This window comes from Phoenix dactylifera, chromosome 7, assembly GCF_009389715.1.
Source record: "Phoenix dactylifera cultivar Barhee BC4 chromosome 7, palm_55x_up_171113_PBpolish2nd_filt_p, whole genome shotgun sequence".
Classification (NCBI taxonomy): Eukaryota; Viridiplantae; Streptophyta; class Magnoliopsida; order Arecales; family Arecaceae; genus Phoenix; species Phoenix dactylifera.
The window spans coordinates 8811853-8835193 of record NC_052398.1 but is presented as its reverse complement, the minus strand read 5'-3'; the positions used below and the strand labels follow the sequence as shown (position 1 = coordinate 8835193).

At 37.7% G+C, this 23341-nt stretch overlaps 2 protein-coding genes across 3 annotated transcripts; one reads left to right on the top strand and one right to left on the bottom strand.

Annotated features, from left to right (window-relative positions):
- Nucleotides 1-828: 828 nt before the first annotated feature.
- On the top strand, nucleotides 829-3666 carry LOC120111342. Its single transcript, XM_039128211.1, has 3 exons — nucleotides 829-1116; nucleotides 3000-3244; nucleotides 3323-3666. The coding sequence occupies exons 1-3, from the start codon at nucleotides 951-953 to the stop codon at nucleotides 3551-3553; spliced, it is 642 nt and encodes a 213-aa protein (XP_038984139.1). The 5' UTR covers nucleotides 829-950; the 3' UTR covers nucleotides 3554-3666.
- A 3011-nt stretch (nucleotides 3667-6677) lies between these two features.
- Nucleotides 6678-18848, bottom strand: LOC103711357 (fimbrin-5-like). 2 transcript variants are annotated; one of them, XR_005512538.1, is made up of 15 exons: nucleotides 18731-18848; nucleotides 18400-18628; nucleotides 18109-18276; nucleotides 17771-18009; nucleotides 17416-17587; nucleotides 16082-16120; nucleotides 15728-15796; nucleotides 15511-15627; nucleotides 14195-14406; nucleotides 10737-10892; nucleotides 10469-10668; nucleotides 8308-8465; nucleotides 8090-8186; nucleotides 7754-7873; nucleotides 6678-7366 (listed from the first exon to the last, which is right to left on the bottom strand). XR_005512538.1 is itself a non-coding variant. In XM_039128210.1 (15 exons), exons 2-15 carry the CDS (start codon nucleotides 18481-18483, stop codon nucleotides 7235-7237), a joined length of 1935 nt encoding a protein of 644 aa, XP_038984138.1. In that variant the 5' UTR covers nucleotides 18484-18628; nucleotides 18731-18847; the 3' UTR covers nucleotides 6678-7234. The 2 variants fall into 2 exon arrangements, 1 of the variants encoding a protein (XP_038984138.1); XM_039128210.1 differs by having other exon boundaries at nucleotides 7754-7845; nucleotides 18731-18847.
- Between the last annotated feature and the right edge of the window lie 4493 nt (nucleotides 18849-23341).

Below are 23341 nucleotides of genomic sequence, written 5' to 3'. Positions count from 1 at the left end.
AATGTGATTGGGTGGATATAAACTCATCTAGAGGTTTGAGGCAAGATATAAATGGCTTCACACTAGTAAATTTTTCAAGGTTGATACATACTGGTGTGCTATTGAAAGATGACCCATTTGTTTTTTCATCTCAAGCTCAACAAGTGTTCTTCGTGCAAGACTCTAAAGATAAAGATTGGTCTGTTGTTATTAAGACTAAACCTAGAGACTTGTATGATATGGGAAAAGGGTTAACAGAGGAGGATGATGAGACTTACACTCAGTGTATGCCTTTTAATGTTCCGCCAATTGATGAACTGAATTCTACTAGTTTGGTTAGGATGGATGTTGAATGAGAGCTGGCTAGTTTCTTAATGGTAAGTAAAACATTAGTTTTATGCATTAAATTATTTTGCAATTTATAAATTATTTCTATACTTTTAATATTTAACTAATATTGATTCTTTTTTGTGCATACTAGATTACAATATGCCGCGAGGAAAACGTTTCAGAGATATTGAGTTTCAGCACACATCCGTGGGACCAAAGACTCGTATACAAAAATTAACAAACAATTGGCATTTTTTTCGATCAAAAGTCCAATGTTGATCTTCAAAAAGAACAACTTTTATTATATTTTTTTCATATGTGTGAGGATGGTAGTATTCCTTAAACCCACTTGTTACGAGATATCTATTTTGGCGAGGTGTCTGTTTGACAAAGGAGGCTTCAGCTTTTGTCATGTATCTTTGCTGTTGTGTTTTTATTCCGGATTTTCAGATATCGTAACTTTTTTGCTTATATTGTTGATTGAGTTCTTTATTATGTGTGACTGCAAGTATAGGCAACCTAACAAATGACAAGGAGAGCTCTTTCCTACATCAAATGCTTCTTTTATAAGAATATTAAAAGTAATGTACTTTTAATATTTAACTAATATTGATTCTTTTTTGTGCATACTAGATTACAATATGCCGCGAGGAAGACGTTTCAGAAATATTGAGTTTCAGCACACATCTGTGGGATCTACTTCTGATCGTTCCCAGCAGCCCGATGAGCCCCATACTCAGTCCGGGTCCCAGTCGGAGCACGCTCCACCTGCAGATCGTCCAGACACGGATGACGTGGACGTCCTGGGTAATTTGATTTACAATCCTTTGCCTTTAAATCATTTGCCTTTAAAAAAGTACATTACATATGGCATATTTGATGATTTTGGATATTGGAAGTATTTTGAAAAATATATTTCCATTTGGACTGCAAACCGAATGCATTGAAATTGGAATGAAAGGTTTTATTCAATTTATGCTGGTCTGTATTGTAAAAGGTCTTACAGGCACTAAGCCAACCTTCCCTCTTGGATGGATTACTTTGTCGGCTTATGCCCATAGGCAGGATTAGGTCTGCCTATGCTCAGTAATCGACAGGCTAATGTAAAAGTGCTTGCTATACACTGTGATGAAAATAAAGTAAGATGTGCTGGACCTGGTGAGAATGTCCAGGTCAAATTGTCAGGGATTGAAGAAGATATCTTGGCTGGTTTTGTCCTTTCAAGCATTGGTATGTATTAGTTTCTTATATAAACCTAGTCTCAAAAGCATACAACTTAAATTGGTGTTCTCTGATAGTGCTTGGAAGATGCTTCTATATTTTATTTTGGATATCTATGCAAATAATGCTAAACTATCGACTTCAGTATGTAGTTAGAAAATAATGATATGAAGATGAGAAAGTTATGACCCTTAAATCTAAAAGAAAAATATTGGGGTGAGAGGATCTAGAGGATTTGCTACTTTCATTTTTTGTGTGGATCTTCTTACATTGCAATTTATTTTACTGTAATTCATAAATTATTTATATTCACCTGAAGTCTGATACAGAGAATTACTCCTGAACTGACATTATTAGATTTGTAATTTATTCTGCAGACACCACCATTTCCGGCTATATAAATTCTTAATGGACAGTCTAATGAAGCCATGAATATATTTGTTAGAACTGATGGGCAAATAACAATCTTCTGAATTCATTTATATAGGATAGATTGATTAAGAAAGATTTTGTAACAAAAGAGGTTTAACTAGCAATGATAAGCCATTTGGATGCTGCAAGCACCTGCCAGAAATGATCAGTCTTATAGGACACACTTTGACAGTGTATCCATGCATGGGACTTGAAGCTCTCAATATCCTTGTAACTACTGAGCTGTGGGCGTGAACACATATATAGATAATTGCTAATGGATGATGATAGATTAACTCTTATTTTATTGTGATCTTTAATGTGCCTATTGATTTAAACAGGTCTTCTTCCTCCGTCATTTCAATGTTGTCCTGATAAGGGCATAAACAGATTAGATTTTGTTTTGTTTTGTTTCTATTATTGTGCCTTCTGGTGACCTGATGGTTGTCAAGGAATTTTAAGGAAGCCTGATCTCTATTTATAATCTATGCATGCCAAATCTTTATTAGGGATGTGCCATGATTGGTTGGACCTGTTCTTAGGATCCGCTGTTTCCCCTGGGGAGGGAAATGGGGTAGATTTTGATAGAAATGAACAGGTGAAGCAGCAGTCAAAACTTTTGGTTCAGTGATATTGGTGCTTACCTAGCTTCTGTTTTTGCAATTGGGACATCTGTTTCTGATGATCTCGTGCTTTCCTTTGGTGGGTCCCCTCAAGGGAAGTTGTAAAGGTGGTCCATTCACTCTTCTCACTCAGCAACCAGCCATTTTGTTCACTGATGGTTGGGTGACCATCAGTGATTTTTTATTCATATTTTTTTATTCATATTTTGTTCACTGAGGTTTTGTTCATATTTTTATTCTGGCTTGTTGATTTTTTGAATGCTATAATTATAAGTCAAGGATGTTTAATTCGCTCTGATCAATTGCTCCTTGACTTATGAGTTCATTCCAGTTCTAACTATTTTGCTTTAAATCATTTGCTTTTAATGGCTAGATGTTCATTCCAGTTCTAATTATTTTAAATCATTTGCCTTTAATGGACTTCTTATTTTATAGATGGACTAGGGAGAGTGAGGAGAACACGAGGGCCCACTCGAGCACGGGACGTATGGAGCCTACCTGAGGATGAAAAGATTGTCGTCCATTGCAACGAACTAGGGCAGCCCATCAAGAATGCTGCAAGCATTTTATCAACTTTTTTAGGATCGGTTGCGCGGAAGGGACAATTGTGTCCACTCAACTATACGAAATGGAACGAAATGCTTCCTTCGTATAAGGTTGAGCTTCTTAGAGTTGTTGAGGTAAAGAATTGAATTTGCCTACTATCTTCAATTATTTTTTGATTTAACATTGATATAACATTTTTGACTTTGATGTAGACAAAGTTTGTCCTTCCAGCAAATAGCCATGATTGGGTGCTGAAGTCCGTCAACCGCAAATGGAAAGAATATAAGGCGAAGCTAAAGGCGGATTGGAAGCACGAGGGCATGACTGAAGAGGAGGTGGCCCGTGTTTGTCCTCCAGATGTAATCTCTCATCAGTGGAGGGAGCTTGTCCACTACTGGTTTTCCGAGAGAGCTCAGGTTGTGTATATTTTTTCAATACCTTAGATTGTATTTACTATTATTATAGATTAAAAATTTATACATTTTATGCATTACATTGTTTATTGTTTTTCGGAGAAGATATATTCCAATATTGGTAGAGCTGCTCGAGCATCACAGACTGTTCCTCACACTTCAGGCTCCATGAGTTATGCGAGGCGTAGAGCTGAATTCGTAAGCTTTCTTGAAATAATTTAAATTTATTTTAAATTATTCTATCATGTATACTCTTGAAATATACTTTTTGTTGTAGATGGATGATAATGGGAGGGAGCCTGGTAGGGTGGAGTTTTATAGGATGACTCACACCCACCGAGATGGCAGCTTTGTCCGGGAGGAGTCAAGAGATATAGTTGTATGTATTCATCTTTGGCTTGTGCTGTATTTTTTTTGGTTTTATTATTGGCATACATTAATTTGAATTTTTTTTGGAGAGATATAAGATAGGGCAACAAATCTTATTTCGGAGCGCGTCGGGGGGTCATCATCATCCGACGCGACCCATAATATTGAAGCTGAAGTGCTCGCTGAATTGATGGGCCCAGAGCGTTATGGTCGAGTGAGGGGTTACGGCGTTGGAGTTACCCCCACTCAGTTGTCTTCAGTGGGCACATATACAAGAAATGCCAGAGAATCTAGTAACACTGCAGAAGTTCGTCGGCTTCAAGCAACTATTGATGAGTTGAAGCAAAACCAAGCAAATTTGCAGTCTCAGCTTACGAATATTTCTTCCATGTTACAACGGTTTCTCCCTTCTCAGGTAAATAACTATATATATTTTAATATTTTATATATTATCAATTATGATATATGAGTTAATGTATCACATTATTCTTAACTTCTAAAGTTTTTTTTTTTTTTTTGTAGATTCCTGATACTTCAAACGCTAGTAGAGATGATGATGGAGCTGAATCCCGTCCCTGATGCATTCTAGATTATCTTTTATGAGTTTGATATGTATATGTTTCTGCTTTTTCAGAGTACATTGTAATTTGCTTTTTCAGAGTACATTGTAATTTGCTTTTTCAGAGTACATTGTAATTTGTATGGCAGCTTTTCTGATATATGAGTCAAAAACATGGAGTTTTAATCAGATATATCAATATTCATATTTTGAATGATCTGAGTATTTGTGTCAATGTATCAATGTAATACAGGTTCATATTGTTATAATATAGGTTTTGTAATTTGTATTTTATAATACTGATTATTGTTTTATTTTTTTTATAAAAAATTCCCGACGCTTTTAAGCGTCGGTAAAAAAGTCCTGGCACCACCGGCAATTGAGCAATTTCGTCGGGGAAAGGTTAATGCCGACGACGCCATTCAAGCGTTGGTAAATCAGGAATTGCCGACGCAAAAAAGCGTCGAGTAAACCGAGACAATTGCCGACGCTTTTAAGCGTCGGTAAAAAAGGTCGTGGCACCGCCAGCAACTGAGCAATTTCCGACGCTTAAAAGCGTCGGGGAAAGGTTAACGCCGACGACGCTATACAAGCGTCGGTAAATCAGGAATTGCCGACGCAAAAAAGCGTCGAGGAAACCGCTCTGTCGGTTTATCGCCGACGCTATATAAGCGTCGGTAAAGCCATGTTTTTGCCGACGCTTTACTCAAGCGTCGGCACAAACTTTTGCCACTCTGGTATATCCGACGCTTTGCCAACGCTTGGCTTTGCGTCGGGGGTATTTTAGTCGACGCTAATTAGCGTCGGCAAAGCTCCACAAAAGCGTCGGGTAAGGTGCTGTTTCCTGTAGTGTAATCAATTGTCACTAAGTGAAGGTTCAAACCGAAAGGTACCTATACCTATTACATAATATAAGATACTCAGTATTTTATTTTATTTTTTTTAATTTTATTTTGACTTTAAATTTTTTAAATATTTAATTTATGTGGGGGATTGTTGAATTAAATCAAATAATTTAAAATTTTGAAAACCAAATTGGTTAACGGCCAAGTGGCAAGTATTCGTGCACAAGCAAGGAAGCAAACATGGAAAAATTTTCAAAGAAAGCAAACCATGACAAGTGTCATGCATCCAGCACAAGAGCAAGCATGTAAAGGCCCCTCGAAGAAGGAAGAAAATATGAACGGCCAAGATGCAATAAGCCGAAAAATCAAAGGAGCACAAGAAGACACATAATCAATCCACGGGAGGAGAATCTTCTTCTTTTGACGTGCCTGAGCCTATATAAAGGGCTATAGGAATCATTTCAAAGTACAATCAAAAATTTTCTCTTCTTCCTATTCCAAGAGTCTTAGATAAAAAGAGCTCTAGGGATCATTGGGGGAGAAAAGAAAAAAATAAAATTTTTCTTCTTCTCATAATTTTTCTAAGTTTCTTTTGAACTATCTGCAAGCATGAACGTGCTCTTCTTTCTTCCCTAGAGGCGCACTAATGGGGAAGACGTGGTTCTGTATTGGGTCGTCGTATCTCTAAGAGATCTGTGCCAGCAGACCCGTGCGTGGGAGGCATAAACTTTCCTGAGACAGCGCATCAGCGTGCTTCGATCCACAGGCCATCTTCTCTCTCTTTCTTCATTTTATTAGTATATTGTCAAGTTAATTATTTGCTAGTTTATTCTTCTTATTTATTGTTTTTAAATATTAAAAATATTTAATTTATCAATTATATTTGTGCATCTAGGCTAACACAATCTGAACAGGTCCTTCGTGAATTTTACCACAGGCTTCCCCATTAGTGAGAACTAAAACGTAAAAGGGCTCTCCTATTAAAGAGGGTAAAGAAAGAACCTTTCAAATCTTTTACCCTAAAGTAAAGCACCTTCAAATCCAATGGTTAAGCACATGTGCCAGCCACTGTGATTTACGACATCATTGAACAGAACCTTTTCCATCTGCTTTAAAGATAGCTTGAAACATTCCATAAGATTTCAAACTTAAGAAACAGAAAATATTGCCACTTCCAGGTCTTTATCACAACACAGGCCACGAAGTCTTCTGAATTTATCATGCACCAAGTTTTGCCCCAGAAATTCGGTGGACGTGCCACCATCCTGAGCCAAAATTGGGAGCTTTCCATGGAGGGAGGTGCCAACCAGCCGAGACGAGCCTGTTAGCTGATTTTAACCAGCAATATTCTACCACACCATTACCCAAAACAAGTCACTGGTGAAAAAAAACCTGTCGACTCTACATTTCTGAATAATAAGAGAGAAATATTGACTCACAAGCTAAGTCATACAAGAATTCTTATAAAAAAAATTACATGCCAAGAAACTGTCCTCTCCCATACCTGCCACAAAAATGCCACTACTTTTGAAAAAATTATTCGACAAGAGTTAAAATTTGACTGTCAAAGAATACCTATAACAGAGTTAAAAAACCTATAAACACATTCTGATACCTATAATTTTCTTTTCCTTCTCAAATGAGAAACTTAAAGCAAAAAGGTTTTGCTTGGTTATAAGCACTATGAGATACAAAAAAGCATCCTACTATATGGTGGATCTATAAAAAATTTTCTACCATAATGCTCGGTGCCTTCTCCTTTTTTTTTCACTTTGCTTATCTTTGGACAGACTGAGTTTATGAGTCACTCTCCAACAGTACAATTGCCATTTTCAAATTTTGAGATGTCTGAAGCCACATCATCAACAGTTCAGTTTGAAATGCTGTTTGCAACATCACTTTCATCTTATCTTAGGGAGATTTCTGTGAGGCAGCATCCTAGGTGGATGGCTCAGACACCTCAACAGCAGGCTCTGTAGTTTCTGAGAGTGCTTCAGAGTCCTCTGCAGGTTGCTGCAAACTCCAGTACATGATGCTGGCAGTTAGCGTAAGGATCATCTTCTGGTTTACCTGCCACAGCAGCAAGAAACATTCAATGCATAAGAATTGAATTAGAAAAAAATGCCCAAAGCTTCTTCAGGACCAAAGGCAAAAGGAAGGATGGTCCATCAATTAATAAACAAGCCAATTATTCAATTCCATCCGATGATTTTCGCCATCTGAGCAGTTTTACCAAAAAGGTGATTGTACAGGAAGGTGCTGGCATCCCAATGACCAGTAAAATAAAATATGCTTGGCATAGATAATCCAGGATTTGATAAATTCATGGTTATGCTTACAAATTAACAAAAAAAAAAAAATCAGAAGTAAATTGTGCTCTAATATGGGTTGTGCGCACAACATGAAGATCTAAAAGTATATTGCTACATTTGAGGATCTTGGTTATACTAATTTTACCTCCATTATGTCCTCAGGCAACAAAAAGATGGAACATCCGAGCTTTCTCGCGACACTGATTATATATTGAGCATTCAACTTCTTCTGTTCATCTGCAGAAGATTATAACAATGGGTGATCCTGTATGTGACAATAAGATCATAACAATGGGTGATCCTGTATATGATTAACAAGAGTAAATTCAACCTAATTCCATTCTCGCACCTTCATTTCTGTAAACATACAAACAAGTCCACAAATTTATCTCACAAACATGCACATCCAGGACCTCAAGATTGATTGCCACACAATAACAGATGAATATTAGATTTGATGTGTACTGGCGAAAGAGCATACCATCTTCACCCTTTGTAACAAGTTTCCAGTTTACAACCCTTGGCTTGACAGCGCTAAGAAGCTCAAGGAAAAATATTCCGTTTGATAGGCTTTTGTCCTGGTGGGACAAAGAAAGTAAAAGAGGAAAACTTGAGAGAAAAATAATATTTAAAGAGCTGACAGGTAATATTTCTCAAAAAAAAAAGAGCTAACAAGCAATGGGAAATTGATGAGAGTACCTTAAAACTTTCCATTTGAGAAGTTTTGCCTGATTTCTTCACTTTATTGTTGGCCCAACTTAGGATATCAGCATCTGATACCTCTTTTCCCTGGGAGTGGCATCTCAAGTTCTTCAGGAGCTGGAGAATATTGGATCTCATTAACTGCCACAAGTAAGCTAAAAGAAAGCAAGATGAAAGAGTCAAATTATTGCTTGAAGCAGCAACCTGTCAACCATTTTTAATGGCACAAAAAATAAAAGGTCAGGCCAAGATCAGCAGAAATAAGCAATCATGTATATGTATATGTATATGTATATGTATATGCATATGTAAGTATGTACGTATAAATGTTTTGTGTGTATGGGTGTGGTTATGTTACCCACCGGGTGTAAAGAAAGGACTTTACATCTTCCACCAAATTCATGTTTGTTGTTGAAAAATGGAAATCTAAACCTTGGATGTGATCTAGATGGCCTAGAATATCTATCTACAAAAGATTATATTTCGGAGAGCCCTAGCCTAGCATCAAGGCATCCCAAGTATGAAATTATGATGGGATGATATAGCGTGTTGATTTTGGAATGGCCTCTTGCCTAGTCTAGGGGTCTCCAGAACATATGATTTTCTGTAAGTAGACACATTTTAGGCATTCTAGATCACATCCAATATTTAGATTTTCATTTTTCAATCACAAGCATTGAATTTTGTAGTGGAAATGTTTTTTAATCGCACCGATGGGTATTTTAACCTCACCCTATTTCCATGGTGGAAAAGTATCGGAACCTTCTATGTTTATGTTCTTCAGGTCATACAAAGGAAACCCTCTTAGTTTTCTGCATGTTAAAGATGGAAAAAAGAAAAATGGAACCGTAATAGTTGGATAAGCTTAATTTTATTTAGTGCATCTTCTATCACTCCAAACACATGTTACCACTCTTCCTCAACTGCCTTTTGCTTTAAAAATTTATTGCACCAAGGTAGCCATTTGCTTGAAGTTTGCAAAATGATGATTAACATCAACCAGATGTGACAAAAGATATAACAAAAGCAACCCATGAGAAGGTGATGATGAAACTGAGGGTTAATGGTTATAATGTATAATAACATATATTTGGCAGCTAACAATTTGTTTTGCATCAATAAGTTTAAAAAGAAGTATGTGGACATGGGAACCCATAAGCACACCTTTTATTCTGCTAGTCTCTTGTTGAATATATTTGCATGATATATTGAAGAAATGACCAGGCAAAGTCGATTATTTTGTTTCCAAGTAGTGACTCCTGCATACCTAAAACCTAACAAATTTATTTTGCATAGCTATAACTTTAAATAGCAGTCAGAAGATAAGGAATTTTACGAGGCCCACTTTTACCGTGATCATCTCTGGTTCAATACCTCCGATGTACAGCCTATCTCCATATATATACAGAGATGATTAAGCAAAGTTAAATTAGTCAGTGCTCAAAAGTGGCTAAACTCTAAGTAGTTTCGAAGGCTGAAGTTTATTCCAGAAATTTCGATAACCTACAGAATGAATCAAAACAAAGGATTTCATCTACCATAAACAATCTTCTTCAATTAGGCATATTGACTTGATTCAGTGCACCATTAACAATTTGTAGCTGAGACCTTCACCAAACTAGTAAACAATGGAAACAGGCATATCTATAGAAATAATCTGCTATAAAAAGTTTGCTCGAACACCTCAAGTATCAATGTGATAACTATGCCCCAGAAAAAAGAAACAACAGAATCCAGTGCTCAGTAAAGTAAAACAATTTGTAATGCCATCTAGCACACTGTTACCTTATCAAAGAAACTAAAAAAGGAAAAGATATGCTGGCGGATATATGTTCTGAAAACTTCATTTCTGAATCATTAATTTTCCACTCATACAATATCCATACACAATAATATGTGGGCAAAGAAAGATTTAGGAGCAGAGCATGTCTCTGTATGTCTGTACATACACAATATGCAGACAAAACAATCAGGCTACCTAAAAGGAATGTTCGTGCCTCTAAGAGTAGTGCAATAAGACTGACCACCGTCTCATTAGAATTTAAGCTAAAAAAGGGGAAATTTTTTTTTATATTACAATTAATATAGTATGGAAAATATTAAACTTAACAAAATAAAAAAGAACAATCAGTACCCTCAGAACAACATTACCACTTACCAAGAATGAGCTTCTTATTTCCTTGTACAATATCATTCCCAGCAACATTTACTAGTGAAAAATTCAACTCCTTTCCAATCTTTATAACTTGGTTGCAATTCTCCACCTTTCTAAATGGCATCTTGATAGGAGGCTTTGTTGCCTGCTTCCAATTAACTGATCCAGGAGACACTTTGTCAAGTACTTCCAAAAGAACCCATCTGCATGTACTTTTATCATTTAGCAAGATAGCAAAATAAGCCATCACCATATGTCAAATATAACTTACCCATTTCTGACATCTTCAAACAAATTATTAACATATATTGCAGTTCCAAGACTGTTGATCCACAACCGAAAGGCTCTTTCTTCTCTAGATACTTGGATATCATCAGGCATCATCTCTGCAAGGGACACCTTTTTGCTGTCTGCAGACAGACCGTTCCTGTATAACATAAAGATTATTAGTACTACGCTACATTTACATCTTAAAATGAGATAGAGTATATTAGAGTAGAAAGAACTCTAATGAATATTACCGATCATCATTTCAATATTCCCACAAGAAAGTAATTATATAAATACATCTAAATGTTTAATAGATTAACACCTCACTATTTTTAAATAATGATCAGAAGGCAGGGCTTGAGACAATTTTTTCCAGCCTTGAACATCTATTGCCTATATTAAAAGATGGAGGTATTTTTTTCCTTTCAGATGTTTCATCCTTCCCTACTCTTCATCCTGGTGAGGGTGATTTTTGCTGCTCCAACATGATGTTTGTCAAATATTCCATGAACAGTGACAACCAAATAACGTTGTTTTTTTGCTGTTGATTTTTGGTACTTTTTTTTTACAATGAATAGTAATGGCTGTTATCAAAACTCTAATATTAACCACATAGATATAGAAGATGTGTAAAGCTTGTAGGAAAGCAATGAAAATTTGGAATGGAGGATGCTTATGAATGGCATTTAGGGTTGTAAAGGCTCTAAGATTAAGTTAGAAAAACAAGAATGGGCCTTGGTCATTATAAGAATGCTCATAAAATAAAGTTGCTTCGAATCCAATTTGTGAGATGGCAGTGATCTTTAGCTGGTCATGGCCATAAATGTGCTGTTTTCCTTGGATTCATTGGAACCTTCTTTTTCAGAAGACTTAAGGTGAGGCCCTGTTTTGCAATGGAACAGGAGAAAAGGGAGTGTCGCAGGCGGGCATCTTGTGCACAGGTGCCACAATAGAAAAGATAACAGGCACCACCTTTTCTGTCTTTCGTTTCACTCAGGGATGGAAAAATATTTTGAAGACTAGGATGAAGCTAGTTGTGCTATATGAATGGAGGAAGTTCACTGTGATAAAATTTATAAACATGAAAAAACATGAGATGAGGATCATTGTGGAATAGAACTTCCAATTCATTCCAATGAAACAACATGGGATAATACTTTAACTATATTAGGTAACAAGGACTTCATGAAACTATATCGGCTTCACTTTCCATGCAACTGACTGGAAAAAAATAGTTTGAAAAGAAGGGACAGACACAAGAGTGCTAACGATCTGGTAAACAAATTTGATATACCAAGGGAGCTCATTTATCAAGCCATGAGACCAAGGCGTATCTGATGTTATCTAACTATATGTAATGCTAATGGCTAAGAGGCGGACCTCCATGCCTGAAGTCTTCCTAATTGAGTTCCTTCTCTGTTTCTCCAGAATCCATGTAAATCCAGCACCAAAAAAAGAGGGAAAATTTGCCGTGTTTATTTTTTATTTTACAGTGGATATCCAATAGAGATTAGAGTCTTTCCTAATCCCAAGTGTTGGAAGACAGATAGATGTGATGAGGACCATGCAATATTTTTTTTTGAGAAAAAAAATCATGCACATCACACGTGTCAGGATCTAGTATTCATAAAAGCTAAACAAATATATGGGAGCAAAGAAAGATGTACAAACTACTCAAGAAGAGACTAGGGAATTCCTAATGGCAATCAGCCATCACTGGAGGTCAATCTTATACTCCACACATACTCAATAAAAGGGCCATTGCTATGAGGTTGGAGCTGGGTATGTGATTGCTGTCAGCAAGGTGGTGATGACAATAGACTGGCTCATTTTTAAATTCATCTACTTTTTATTTTAATGATCTAAAAAAATAGACACCAACTAAGGGCATACTAGGAATGGCCATAATGCAGAATGCGGTGAATATGGAAAGGTAGAGAGTTTTCCTCAACAGATATCTTTTTACACTAAGTTCAATTATACAAATAGGCTCGCAAAAGAATCTTTTTAAAATATTTGAACATGGTCAATAAAGTGGATAAGTTCCATGAAGTCTTTTGTAATCATTGAATGCGACAGCTAAGCACAGAACCTTCAGACCAATTATACCATACGCATGAAGGTTTGGGAAATATAGAAAAATTTAGAATAAATGAGCATGCAAAGAAAAGACTGCAAAGGAGGATATGTTTTGAGCCTGCGAAGGGTAGAGTTAGAATGAGTGCACTATAACAGCATAAGCCATATACAGATAGAGATATGGTTTTGTCCCATGTCATGCAAGTTAACAATGGTCCAACAGGAAGGGTGGGGGGTTGGGGGGAGGAAGGGATGCAATAAGCATGATCATGTGATGAACCAAAATGGAGGGACTGATGTGCACGAAACCATCTAGGAGTAACTGAGTTGGTTGTAATTTAGTTCTTAAAGTTTAGTAGTTTCATATTATTTTAGGGGTTAATTGCAAATTCAAGCACTGATTTGAGGGATGATACTATACCAGCTAATGGATCATATTTTTGGTACATAACTTAGACAGTAGTGCATCCATGATATAAATGATACAGGCAAAGTTTTAAGAGGTGAGACCATCAGCTTTTTTAAAAAGGAGAACTCGGTGGTGACCTTTAAGTGAGATCTCCCTCATTGGAGAGAAAAATAAAGAATTTCTATGGAACAAGAAGATATAAAACAGAGGCTACACACCCTTTCTTTTTCAAGAGAAAGCTACACCCCTTTTCATCACTAAAAACTATTATTCTTACCCCAGATCGTAGGTAACCAAACAGCATTTTGGGCCTCTATTCTTCCTGTTTGCCATTTTTCTTCTGGCCATCAAAGCAATCTAAACTAAGATCTTATGATTATTTTTGTAATGTAAGTCTTTAAAAGACTCCTTTTACCACAAGGGTATCTTTTAGGTCTTTGAAAGAAAAATGTTGTTGTAAATCTTCAAAAATAAGTGAAGATATAAATTGTCTATTCTTGTTCACTGTTTCCTTCTTTTTCATTACTTCTCCATCAAAAATTGAGGATTTATCTTCTTTAATTGAGAAGTCAATCTGTAAACAAAATTTTCATAATATGAGCTTATTTTTTTTATTTGAGTTCTTTCATATTCTAAATCTGAGCAAATGCATTGAAACTAGAAAACAATTTTGGGAGTCTAAAAATCACCTTGGATTGATTAAGAAGCAAGGACAGAAAGACAATAGCAAACTTAAATGGAAGTAGCAAAAGGACATGAACTTGCCAGCCAGAGAATTTGACATCAAATGAAAACCAACGGCAAAACTAAAACCAAAAAGGAAGAATAAACTATTGTTTTAAAATGTCTCCATTAGTTTAATATATTTACTATATTATTCCAATGAAATGCAATAAACCACTCATAAACAATCAATGGAGCTCTTTACAATGCACAATGTATAAGGGGAAAAAGGAAAAGCAAGTTCTTGCCTGTGCTGGAATATTTGTGCTACAAATGTAAGATTCAGATTAGGAGAGCCTTCAACAATGTCCTTTGGAGATAAATATCTTTTGCAATCCAATTTCTCTGCTTGGTCCAGTACCATTTTTGCCCTCTCATTAGGATCCTTGGTATCCAAGGTGTCTTTGCTACAAAGTTCGGGAGCAAGAGCATTGAGAAGGTAAGCATAAGCCTCTCCATCCTGTAAGTATATGCATTTGTGAGATAAAGAAAACATTGTAATAACTAACGGATGCATAACGGAAAGAGAAAGGAATGAGAAGAAAATCCCAAGAAGAGAAACATTAATCACATGTACATGCAAGAGCAGTACTCCATGATGGTTAGAAAAGCAACTATCTCACTCGATAAAGGTGTCTATCAAATTCTCCAGGTTGACAAATGAAATGAGTCAACAAAGTTGCTGTTTAAAAAATATCACCAAATTTATTTTCAATGTACAAATAATTGATCAAATTCTACAAACATAGTGCCATCATATGGAACAGAACATACACCTAAAGGAGCTTTAGAGGTAGAAAAGAATCTCCAATGTTACAGCTGTAAATTTTAAATTTTTTGATGGACGAGGAATTATATATCTTAGAATGTCATTGATGTTCACAATTGTCAATTGCAGAGCAGAAAAGTACATCTGACTTGCTTCCTTAATAATATTAATTACCAGAAACCAAATATAAGTTTTTAGCAAAAACAGAAATGCTGCTCTTGATGACAGAAGATCTATGATCATATCCAATGTGGCACGAATTTACAACCATAAAATGATAAAGATGCTCTCAAAAAAGTCCTATCGTAAATTATCTGTATGAGAGACATCATTTTAGTTATAACAGAATAGAAGTATCGATTTGTCAGAACTCAGAACAGAAGCACCCATGTACTTAACACTCCTGGTCAGGAAAAGAAATAGCGCACTAATACAGCAGATCCCCATAAGTCCCTCTCCATGATGTTTTTTTGATCCTCTCGCATAAAAAACAGGACTAAGATTTGTTGGGAAATGATTAAAGCTTTCAAAAGTGTCCACGCACGAGCAGGATTCATGTAAGTATAAACATTAATCTGAACTCAAAGGGTTCCAGCATGAATGCAATATTAAAACCTGAATTAAAAGTTTTCTGGATCATGGCATTTCAATGATAATGTTGCTGTCACTATGCGCGTATGATTTACTCTATCTTCTAATATATTTTAGGAACATTGTTAGTGAGGTCAACATGGTGCGCATAACTGAAGGAGAAAAAATGATACAAAATCTTCTAATTCAAATTCTGGTATGTACCTTAACATCAGAAGAAAAATTTGTTACAGTTTTCTTGTAACCTGCTTTCTTGAGATGAAAATTCATCCATTTCAGTAGCATTTTTTCTGGTGCCAAGCTCATCAGTTCTTCCACATCCTGCATATCACAATACCAGCATTATAAGTTACATAATTATCCTATAATGCTATGTTATAGGCATCCAAAAAACAGAAAAAAAAGGTTACTGTTACGTGACCTTGCTGTCATCCACCAACTCTACCAATTGAGGTGTCTTCTTGAGGTTAAGATCCGCTAACAGTTGTATCTGATTATTGGTCACCCGGTCAGTCAAGTACATTACTGGATTCTTGATATATCATCATACATACTGTATATATAAGGTTCTCTCTTTCCAGAGAGAACAACTATTTTAGCCTACTGCTTGCATGACCTGAGCCATCAAAGTTGCAATGCTCAAATGAAACCATCAATTCTTCTTATAATAACCCTCTTTTCAGAACATTGAATCACTTCAATTAAAGATCGCAAACAACTGCTGTTGAGCAAGGAGGGATGGAGGGAGGAGGAGAGAGAGAGTTCCAGTGTGTACCTTTATAATTTGAGATATCAACCCCAGTACCAAATGAGGCTGCATAAAAAAAATAATAATAATTTCTCAGTTCAGATGGCAAGAAATGCAGTACCGAGTTAATTAAGAAATAAGAGCACAGGGTGCTCCACATGCAACAAAAAGTAGACAATTTTCAAACAGGATCCTCATAGCAGCAACTTCTAATGTAGAAAGCAGCTTCTAAAGAAAACTAAAAGACCAAAAGCCATTTTCAAACACAAACAGAAGCTTTCTAGAATAGTTAAGGACTTAAGGTTGTATAATCCTTTAACTTATTATTAATGTTCAAAAAGGTGTATCATGGGGTATATTATGCATGGACCATATAACGTCAATTAATAAGAAAAATCTAGATTAGTACAAAATTATATTTATGGAACTAAGCTTTAGAGGAGAAATGTTTAAAAATCAGCAAAACAAAAATAAAGTATATGGAATGCAACTTTATTGGAAATACAAAAAAAGAAAAAAGATAAGGCCTCAATTAAGATTGATGGACAAGAGGTAGTATAAAGCGACTGATTTTTGTTATTTGGTCTTTATTATATAAAATAACAAAGAGATAGATGAAAACATATGTTATATAATTAGAACTAGTTCAATGCGATGAATATATGCCTTGGGTGTTATGTGATTGATGCATATCTTAGCAGTGTCCCATTGCTCAAAGTATTAAGTAATAAAGAGGGTTCGGGAAAACTAAAGTAAGAATGTTAAGATGAATATGTCGTATAAATAGGAAGACTAAAGTAAGAATTCAATATGTGAGAGGAGCTAGAAGAGTTGCACAAACTAAGGACAAAGTGACTGGGAATCAATGAAGATGGTAATAGGCATTTATAATGAAGATCTGCTTAGGCTCAAATCATAAGAGATACTTTAATTTGAGTTGATAAATGCAGAAAAAAGGGAAACCTAAAATAATATGAATGGAGGCTATGATAAAAGATGTCAAAGAGCTTCAAGTAACATCAAGGATGGCCCTAAATAGGAACATTTGCACAACGAGCATCAACCAAATAGTTGGGACAACGCTTGGTTATGATACAAGTTGCACTAACTAAAGGGTAATAACTAAATAAAAAAAACTATTCAATTCATTTTAATAACACAAGCAAGAAGATAAAAAAAAATGGTAGGTGTCTTTGTCAAACATGTTGTCCAAGCTGGATATTTTTCCTCAAAACAAAAGCAAGCAAGAAGATACTTGACAAGAAAAACTTATAAATAATTACACCAAAACTAATGAAGCCAAAAAGGAAATATTAAATTAGATGGCCATTTTATCAAATGACAACTTCACTCGCACTTACCCTCCCTTCAACCAAATCCTGTGTTCCAATGTTAACCACGGTGCACCCAATAGCCTTTGCAGAATTAAGGCAAAGAGTGTGATTCTCATTCCTCTCCCATGGATTGAGTACTCGTTTCGTATTGATTGCCCTTTCATCTATTGTCCCCGGCACCGCAACATTGATCAATTTACTAAATCATATCAGAGAACTTTTTGTTATTGATAGTTGTGGATAAAATCAGGTCTCTTACTAAAAACCAGTAGCATTTACAGAACAGAATTGCAAACATTGACATGCAAAAGCAATCATAACTATCTGTTTCTTCTCTCAAGCTTTGTCAAACAAATATACAACGTACAGAACAATAACTCACCAGAGGAGGACACCATCCCTCACAAGGTTGAACAGATCATTGGAGGCAGGGTCGAGAGGCAGATACTTCTTCAGAAATGAATCCTCCCCAAGATAACTGTTTATATGCGCCACATACGATGCCTTCTCTGATTCATTAATGGTGTGAAGGAGTGTGGTGGTCGTTGCTTTCAAGAATGATGATGAGTTCTTCGTGCTGCCCAATTTGTCTGCTGCCCTCGCTTGTAGATTCAAATATACCTGCCCAAGAAATCAACTCTGCTCCATCAATCTTTCCCCGACTCTCATCATACATAAACTTCGACCAAGAAACAATGACCCAAAGCTCAAGAACAATACCCGAAGGAATGACTCAAAGTCTATATCTTTGTTGGTGTCAGGATACGACTCGCCCAAGATCGCCGTTATTTCTTGCTCGGTGAGCAACTCATTGAGACCCTTCAACTTCACCATCATCGGTGGCAGATCTCCCAGCTTCACAGGACCCGACTCCTTCGCGGAAAGAAACTATCCAATCCCATCACAGAATGAACAGCACGAATATAAATATATAATTCTCAAGTCAAGAAGCGATACCATCGGATATTCATCACAACCAATAACAGGAGGAGGGTCGTTTCGAACGCTTACTTTGGATTTAAGGCCGCGGAGCTCCACCTGGGTGAATTGGCTCTGGAGCCCGGGATCGGAGACGAGGACCCCAGCAGCTGACATCTCTTTCGCAATTCAATCCCCGGGTTTCACAAGATCAAGAGTCGAAATAATCAAAACACAATGAAAAAATCCAATCTTTGAATCAATTTCAGATCGACATCATCATAAACCATGATCTTGATCGATTCCAATCGAGAATACGCATCTTGTTCCAAGAAAACGAATAACATTAGGAAAAAAAGCCCTCACAATCCCAAAACAAGAAAGAGACCTCACGATTTGCTGATGGGATCTGAAGAAAAGCTACCTGTGGGAATCAAAGATACATGCAAGAAAGCGAAATTTCCGTACTCCTTTCGGGCTTTTCTTTCCCTTTTTCTATTTCGAACTCCAGGAATCGTGGGGGGGAACGGAGGGGAGAGTGGTGGGGGCCGAGGCTTTTGATCTGGCTGACTGGCTCTCTGCCGAAAGCAAAAGAAAAGACTGAATAAATAAATAAATAAGGTTTGAAGGGTTAAAACGATTTTTTCAGTTTTTCTGCGGAACCGCAAAAATCGGGGGGGCCGTGCCATGACCATGATGGCGTTTCCGTAGACCGCATCCACCACCGTTAGATCACCCACCGCACAGATCTCGAAGCGATCCGAACGCCGGGGGCATGCTGCGTAAAGGAGGTGGACCGGTTTCAGCACCGGGCGGCCGGTTATAAAAAAATTCTCTCAAGTTCATATTGATTATATTTATATTTAATAATTTATAAAATTTATATTTATTTTTAGTTATATTAATAATATTAATGAATCCATTTATCTCATATATTATAATAATATATATATTAATATATATATATATATATTCTCTGATATTCTTAAATGGTTGTTAAGTCAGGTAATATTATATTAGTTATTTTTCAAATTTTTCTGATACGGTATCTAAATTCTCTTAAGTTATGTATGAAAGTATTAGATAAAAAATAAACCTCAAAGAGTTAAGTATAGATTTTTTGTATTATTAGATATAAATATAATTTATCTTTAATCTCAAAAAAAATTGTAATTTACTCAAAATTATAATACAAAGAATGTTGGATCCAGAAGTTGGTTTGGACAATCTAATGATCAAATGCAGCACAAGCCCTTTCATCATGCATTTCAGCTTTGATGCCATGTTCATATTTATCTCACATGTGACTATATTTTAGCGTAACTCATGCATGGTCTAAGGGCTAATGCTATATTATACCATCAGATAATTCAATGAGCATCAGACCTAACCCACCCCAAAGAAGAAAACTTATATAAGATATCTCACCCTTTGCCCCATGACCAATAGCTTTAATGTAAACCACTGCTCTAATTTGCAAAAATCTTGCTTAAACTCAAGGTTTATGTAGTGACTACTGTTTATGTTCATGGTCTTCATTTCTCTTCTTGAGAAGAACTTCCTACGGGGCTTTTTTCTTGATTAATATCGTATGAATGCTAAAGTGTACATTACATAATTTTCTATGAAAACAAGCAATAATTCATCATGTCCATGCGGCATGAAATATAATCTGATAATTAACTAAATACAAGTCAAGTCTTACTCAAGATTTATTGTATATTAACAAGTCTTCTTATGATTTATTTTGAATGATAGCTGGAGGAGTTGCATATACTTTTGAAAATTATTAAGATAAATGTGATATATTTTATAATTACTTAAGCATGAGAACTGTTAGCATGAAATGCTTTTATACTAAAAGGGGTCAAGCAGTGAGGTAGAGGAGATACGATCATCAATTTAGCTATGAGTAAACTTGAGGAATGTTAAGCATGTATCAATTATAGAAGGAAATTATAGACAAGTCTCTGTATTGATAGGAATGTTACAAAACTTTTGAAGCATCGGCAATATTACTTCCTTCTATCAATTTTTAAAACTTATTTGTACTATCAGTAATTTTAAGAACTTAAATGCAATATTACTTCCTATCAGGTTTGAATTAGTCCCGGCACGCCGCGTGCTCGGGCTAGTTCAAGTCTTTCAGGGTTAACATAAGGGGGACAAGGCATCCGGACCGGATGGGTTTCCACCGGTATTTTTCCACAGGTATTGGATGCTAGTGGGGCGGGATGTGATGGAGGCAATATAGTAGTTTTTTAGCACAGCCGTGATGTCCCCAGATTGGCAGAGGACATTTGTTATCCTGATCCTAAAGCGGATGGACGCCACTGAGCCTGGCCATTTTCGTCCGATCAGCCTATGCACCACCTTGTACAAGACGACGACGAAGATCCTAGTAGCCAGGTTGAGGGGCATTCTTCCGAGACTTATCAGTCCTGAGCAGGGAGCATTTGTGGGGGGACAGAGCATCTCAGATAATGTCCTTATTGCTCATGAGTTTATATTCGACCTTAGGAGAGCTCCGATGAGGAGGAACCTGATGGGGATCAAGCTAGATATGGAGAGGGCTTATAATAGGATGAGTTGGAACTTCATTCGGCTCTCCCTTCAGGTTTTTCGCTTCTATGAGACTTGGATTAGATGGGTGATGGGGTGCGTGAGGGCTCCCTCCTTTGCTATTTTAGTGAATGGTACGCCTTCCCAATACTTTGAGTCTTTGGGTGGGCTTCGCCAGGGATGTCCTTTGTCCCTCTTTCTCTTTATTATTTGTGCAAATGCGCTCTCTAGAGCTTTTCGACATATAGTGCACACCCAAGCCTTGGAGGCCTATAGGCCAGTACAAGAGGCCGCTCCGATCTCTCATTTGTTGTTTGCTTATGACTGCTTGATGTTAGGATGGGCGACCAGACAGACGGCTCAGGTTATCAGGAGGATCCTATGGGACTATTGTTTGGTTTCTGGGCAAAGGGTTAACTTGGATAAGTCTGCTATTTCTTTTAGCCCGAAGACCAAGCCGCAAGTGAAGGCCTTCATCAAGGAGATACTGGAGGTTGGCGAGCAGGAGGGTACACTGAGATATTTGGGGGTCCCATTACCAGGTCAACGCCTCCGCAGCAAGGATTGTTCCTCTATCGAGACTGCATCATACATAGACTAGAGGGATGGCAGATGCACACACTTTTCATGATGGGCAGGGTCACGCTGGCACGGTCAGTACTTAGTTCTATCCCGATTTATTTACTCTCCAACGCCATCCTTCCAGTGGCGCCGCTGAGATCACTTGAGCAACTCTTCAGGAACTTCATTTGGGGAAGGCGCAACGGCAGAGGTGGTATCCATTTGTTGGCATGGGAGGTAGTATGTCAGCCGATCAGGCAGGGCGGATTGGGGGTGATTTCACTGGTGGCGAGAAGGGAGGCCTTGGTGGCGCGACATGCAGCGAGATTTCTGCTGGAGCCTGATTATTTGTGGTCCTCCTTGTTGAGGGCCAAGTACGGTGCCCTAGTGACCGGAGTTCGAGCAGGCCGTCATCACTCACCCATATGGAGGGAGATATACGCCAGAGCTCCATTAGTACTTCCGGTGATCTGGTGGGCCATTGGCGACAGGAGGTCTATCGATGTTCTCGAGGATAGTTGGATGACCGAGCTATCAATCAGTCGGTTGTCGACCATGGTCGACACGGTCAGATTAGCGGGATATCGGGTCAGTGATTTGTTGGTGCCTAGAGGAAGGAGGTGGAGTGAGGGGCTGGTTAGGATGCCTTTGGTAAGCAGCTAGCGGAGAAGATATTTGCCCTGCCTATCCCAGTTTGGGGAGGAGTCAGACAGATTAGTATGGATGCCGACAGGGCGATTGAGGGTGCGGGCCAGTGATGTTCAGACATTGATCAGGAGGGAGCCCGCTCGGCAGATTGATGGGAGATGGATTTGGAGACTGAGGATTCACCCTCGTGCGACACTTTTCATATAGAAGGGGGACTTGGGTTGCCTACCTACCATGAGTGTGTTAGCCAGGTGAGGCGTGCAGGTTATCTCGAGCTGCGAGTTGTGTTTGGATACTGAAGAGATCATTAGCCATGTTCTTTTACGGTGCCCTAAGGTGGTGCAGGTGTAGAGGTGGTCTCCTGTTTCTCCTCCACCGGGGTGAGAGTCGGCTGAGGATCTACTACATCAGATTAGGGACTCTATGCGAAGCCCGAGCATCGTAGAGGAGGAGATTATGAGAGCATACTTGGCCAATCACATTTGGTTGGACAGGAATGCCCATTTGTTTGAGGGTAAGAGGTCGTCTCCGAGGACAGTGGCGGAGAGAGCTTTGATCCATGCTATGAAGGTTTCCACAGTGACAACACCGAATTTTCTTGGGATGACTAGGGACATCTGGGATACTCGTACTGCTTTGAAAGCGTCTAGGTTTGCCCTTTTTTCTTGGATACCCCCACCCCCGGTTATCTCAAAGTGAATTTCGATGGTGGTATGTGTGGATGGAGATTTGAGAGGTGTGGGGTTTGTGATCAAAGACCATCTTGGCAGGCTTATTGCAGCTGAGGGCCAGCGCACCCCGGATTTGACCGTTGTCGGGGCAGAGTTACGGGCAGCCTAGGAGGGTATCTCCTATGCAAGGCATGTTCTCGGAGCCGATAGGGTGTGTCTTGAGGGAGATTCCTCCTCGATGGTTGACTGGATCTGTGGTGTGGATACGTATGGGGATGACCCTCCATTGATTGGGGAGATACGTCGACTGACCAGTGAGTTTACCTTTTTTCAGGCAACTCATGTGTTTCGGAGCAGTAGACTGGGTCGCCTTATTTGTAGCTCGCCACTCTGGGAAGTTCATCTGGACGTCATTGGCAGTTTTACCTCCTTCTCTATATCTTTTACTTTCGTTTGACCTGGCAGGCTGTACTCACATTAGAGATATATGAAATACCGTTTTTAACCAAAAAAAAAAGGGTTAACACAAGAGTTTTACTACAATATGATACCTATATACACCAAAATTATAGAGAAGTTTCATGGGTTAGTTT

Bases quoted from the DNA above. Each gene is read 5' to 3' on its own strand.
- LOC103711357 (XM_039128210.1), bottom strand. From the start codon at position 18,483: ATGTCAGCTGCTGGGGTCCTCGTCTCCGATCCCGGGCTCCAGAGCCAA. The intron at 15,797-16,081 runs GTACACACTGGA...ACCAATAATCAG, and splicing joins TGATATCTCAAATTATAAAG to ATACAACTGTTAGCGGATCT. The intron at 14,407-15,510 runs GTACATACCAGA...ATATACTTACAG, and splicing joins ATTTTTCTTCTGATGTTAAG to GATGGAGAGGCTTATGCTTA.
- LOC120111342 (XM_039128211.1), top strand. From the start codon at position 951: ATGCCGCGAGGAAGACGTTTCAGAAATATTGAGTTTCAGCACACATCT. The intron at 1,117-2,999 runs GTAATTTGATTT...CTTATTTTATAG, and splicing joins GGATGACGTGGACGTCCTGG to ATGGACTAGGGAGAGTGAGG. The intron at 3,245-3,322 runs GTAAAGAATTGA...ACTTTGATGTAG, and splicing joins AGCTTCTTAGAGTTGTTGAG to ACAAAGTTTGTCCTTCCAGC.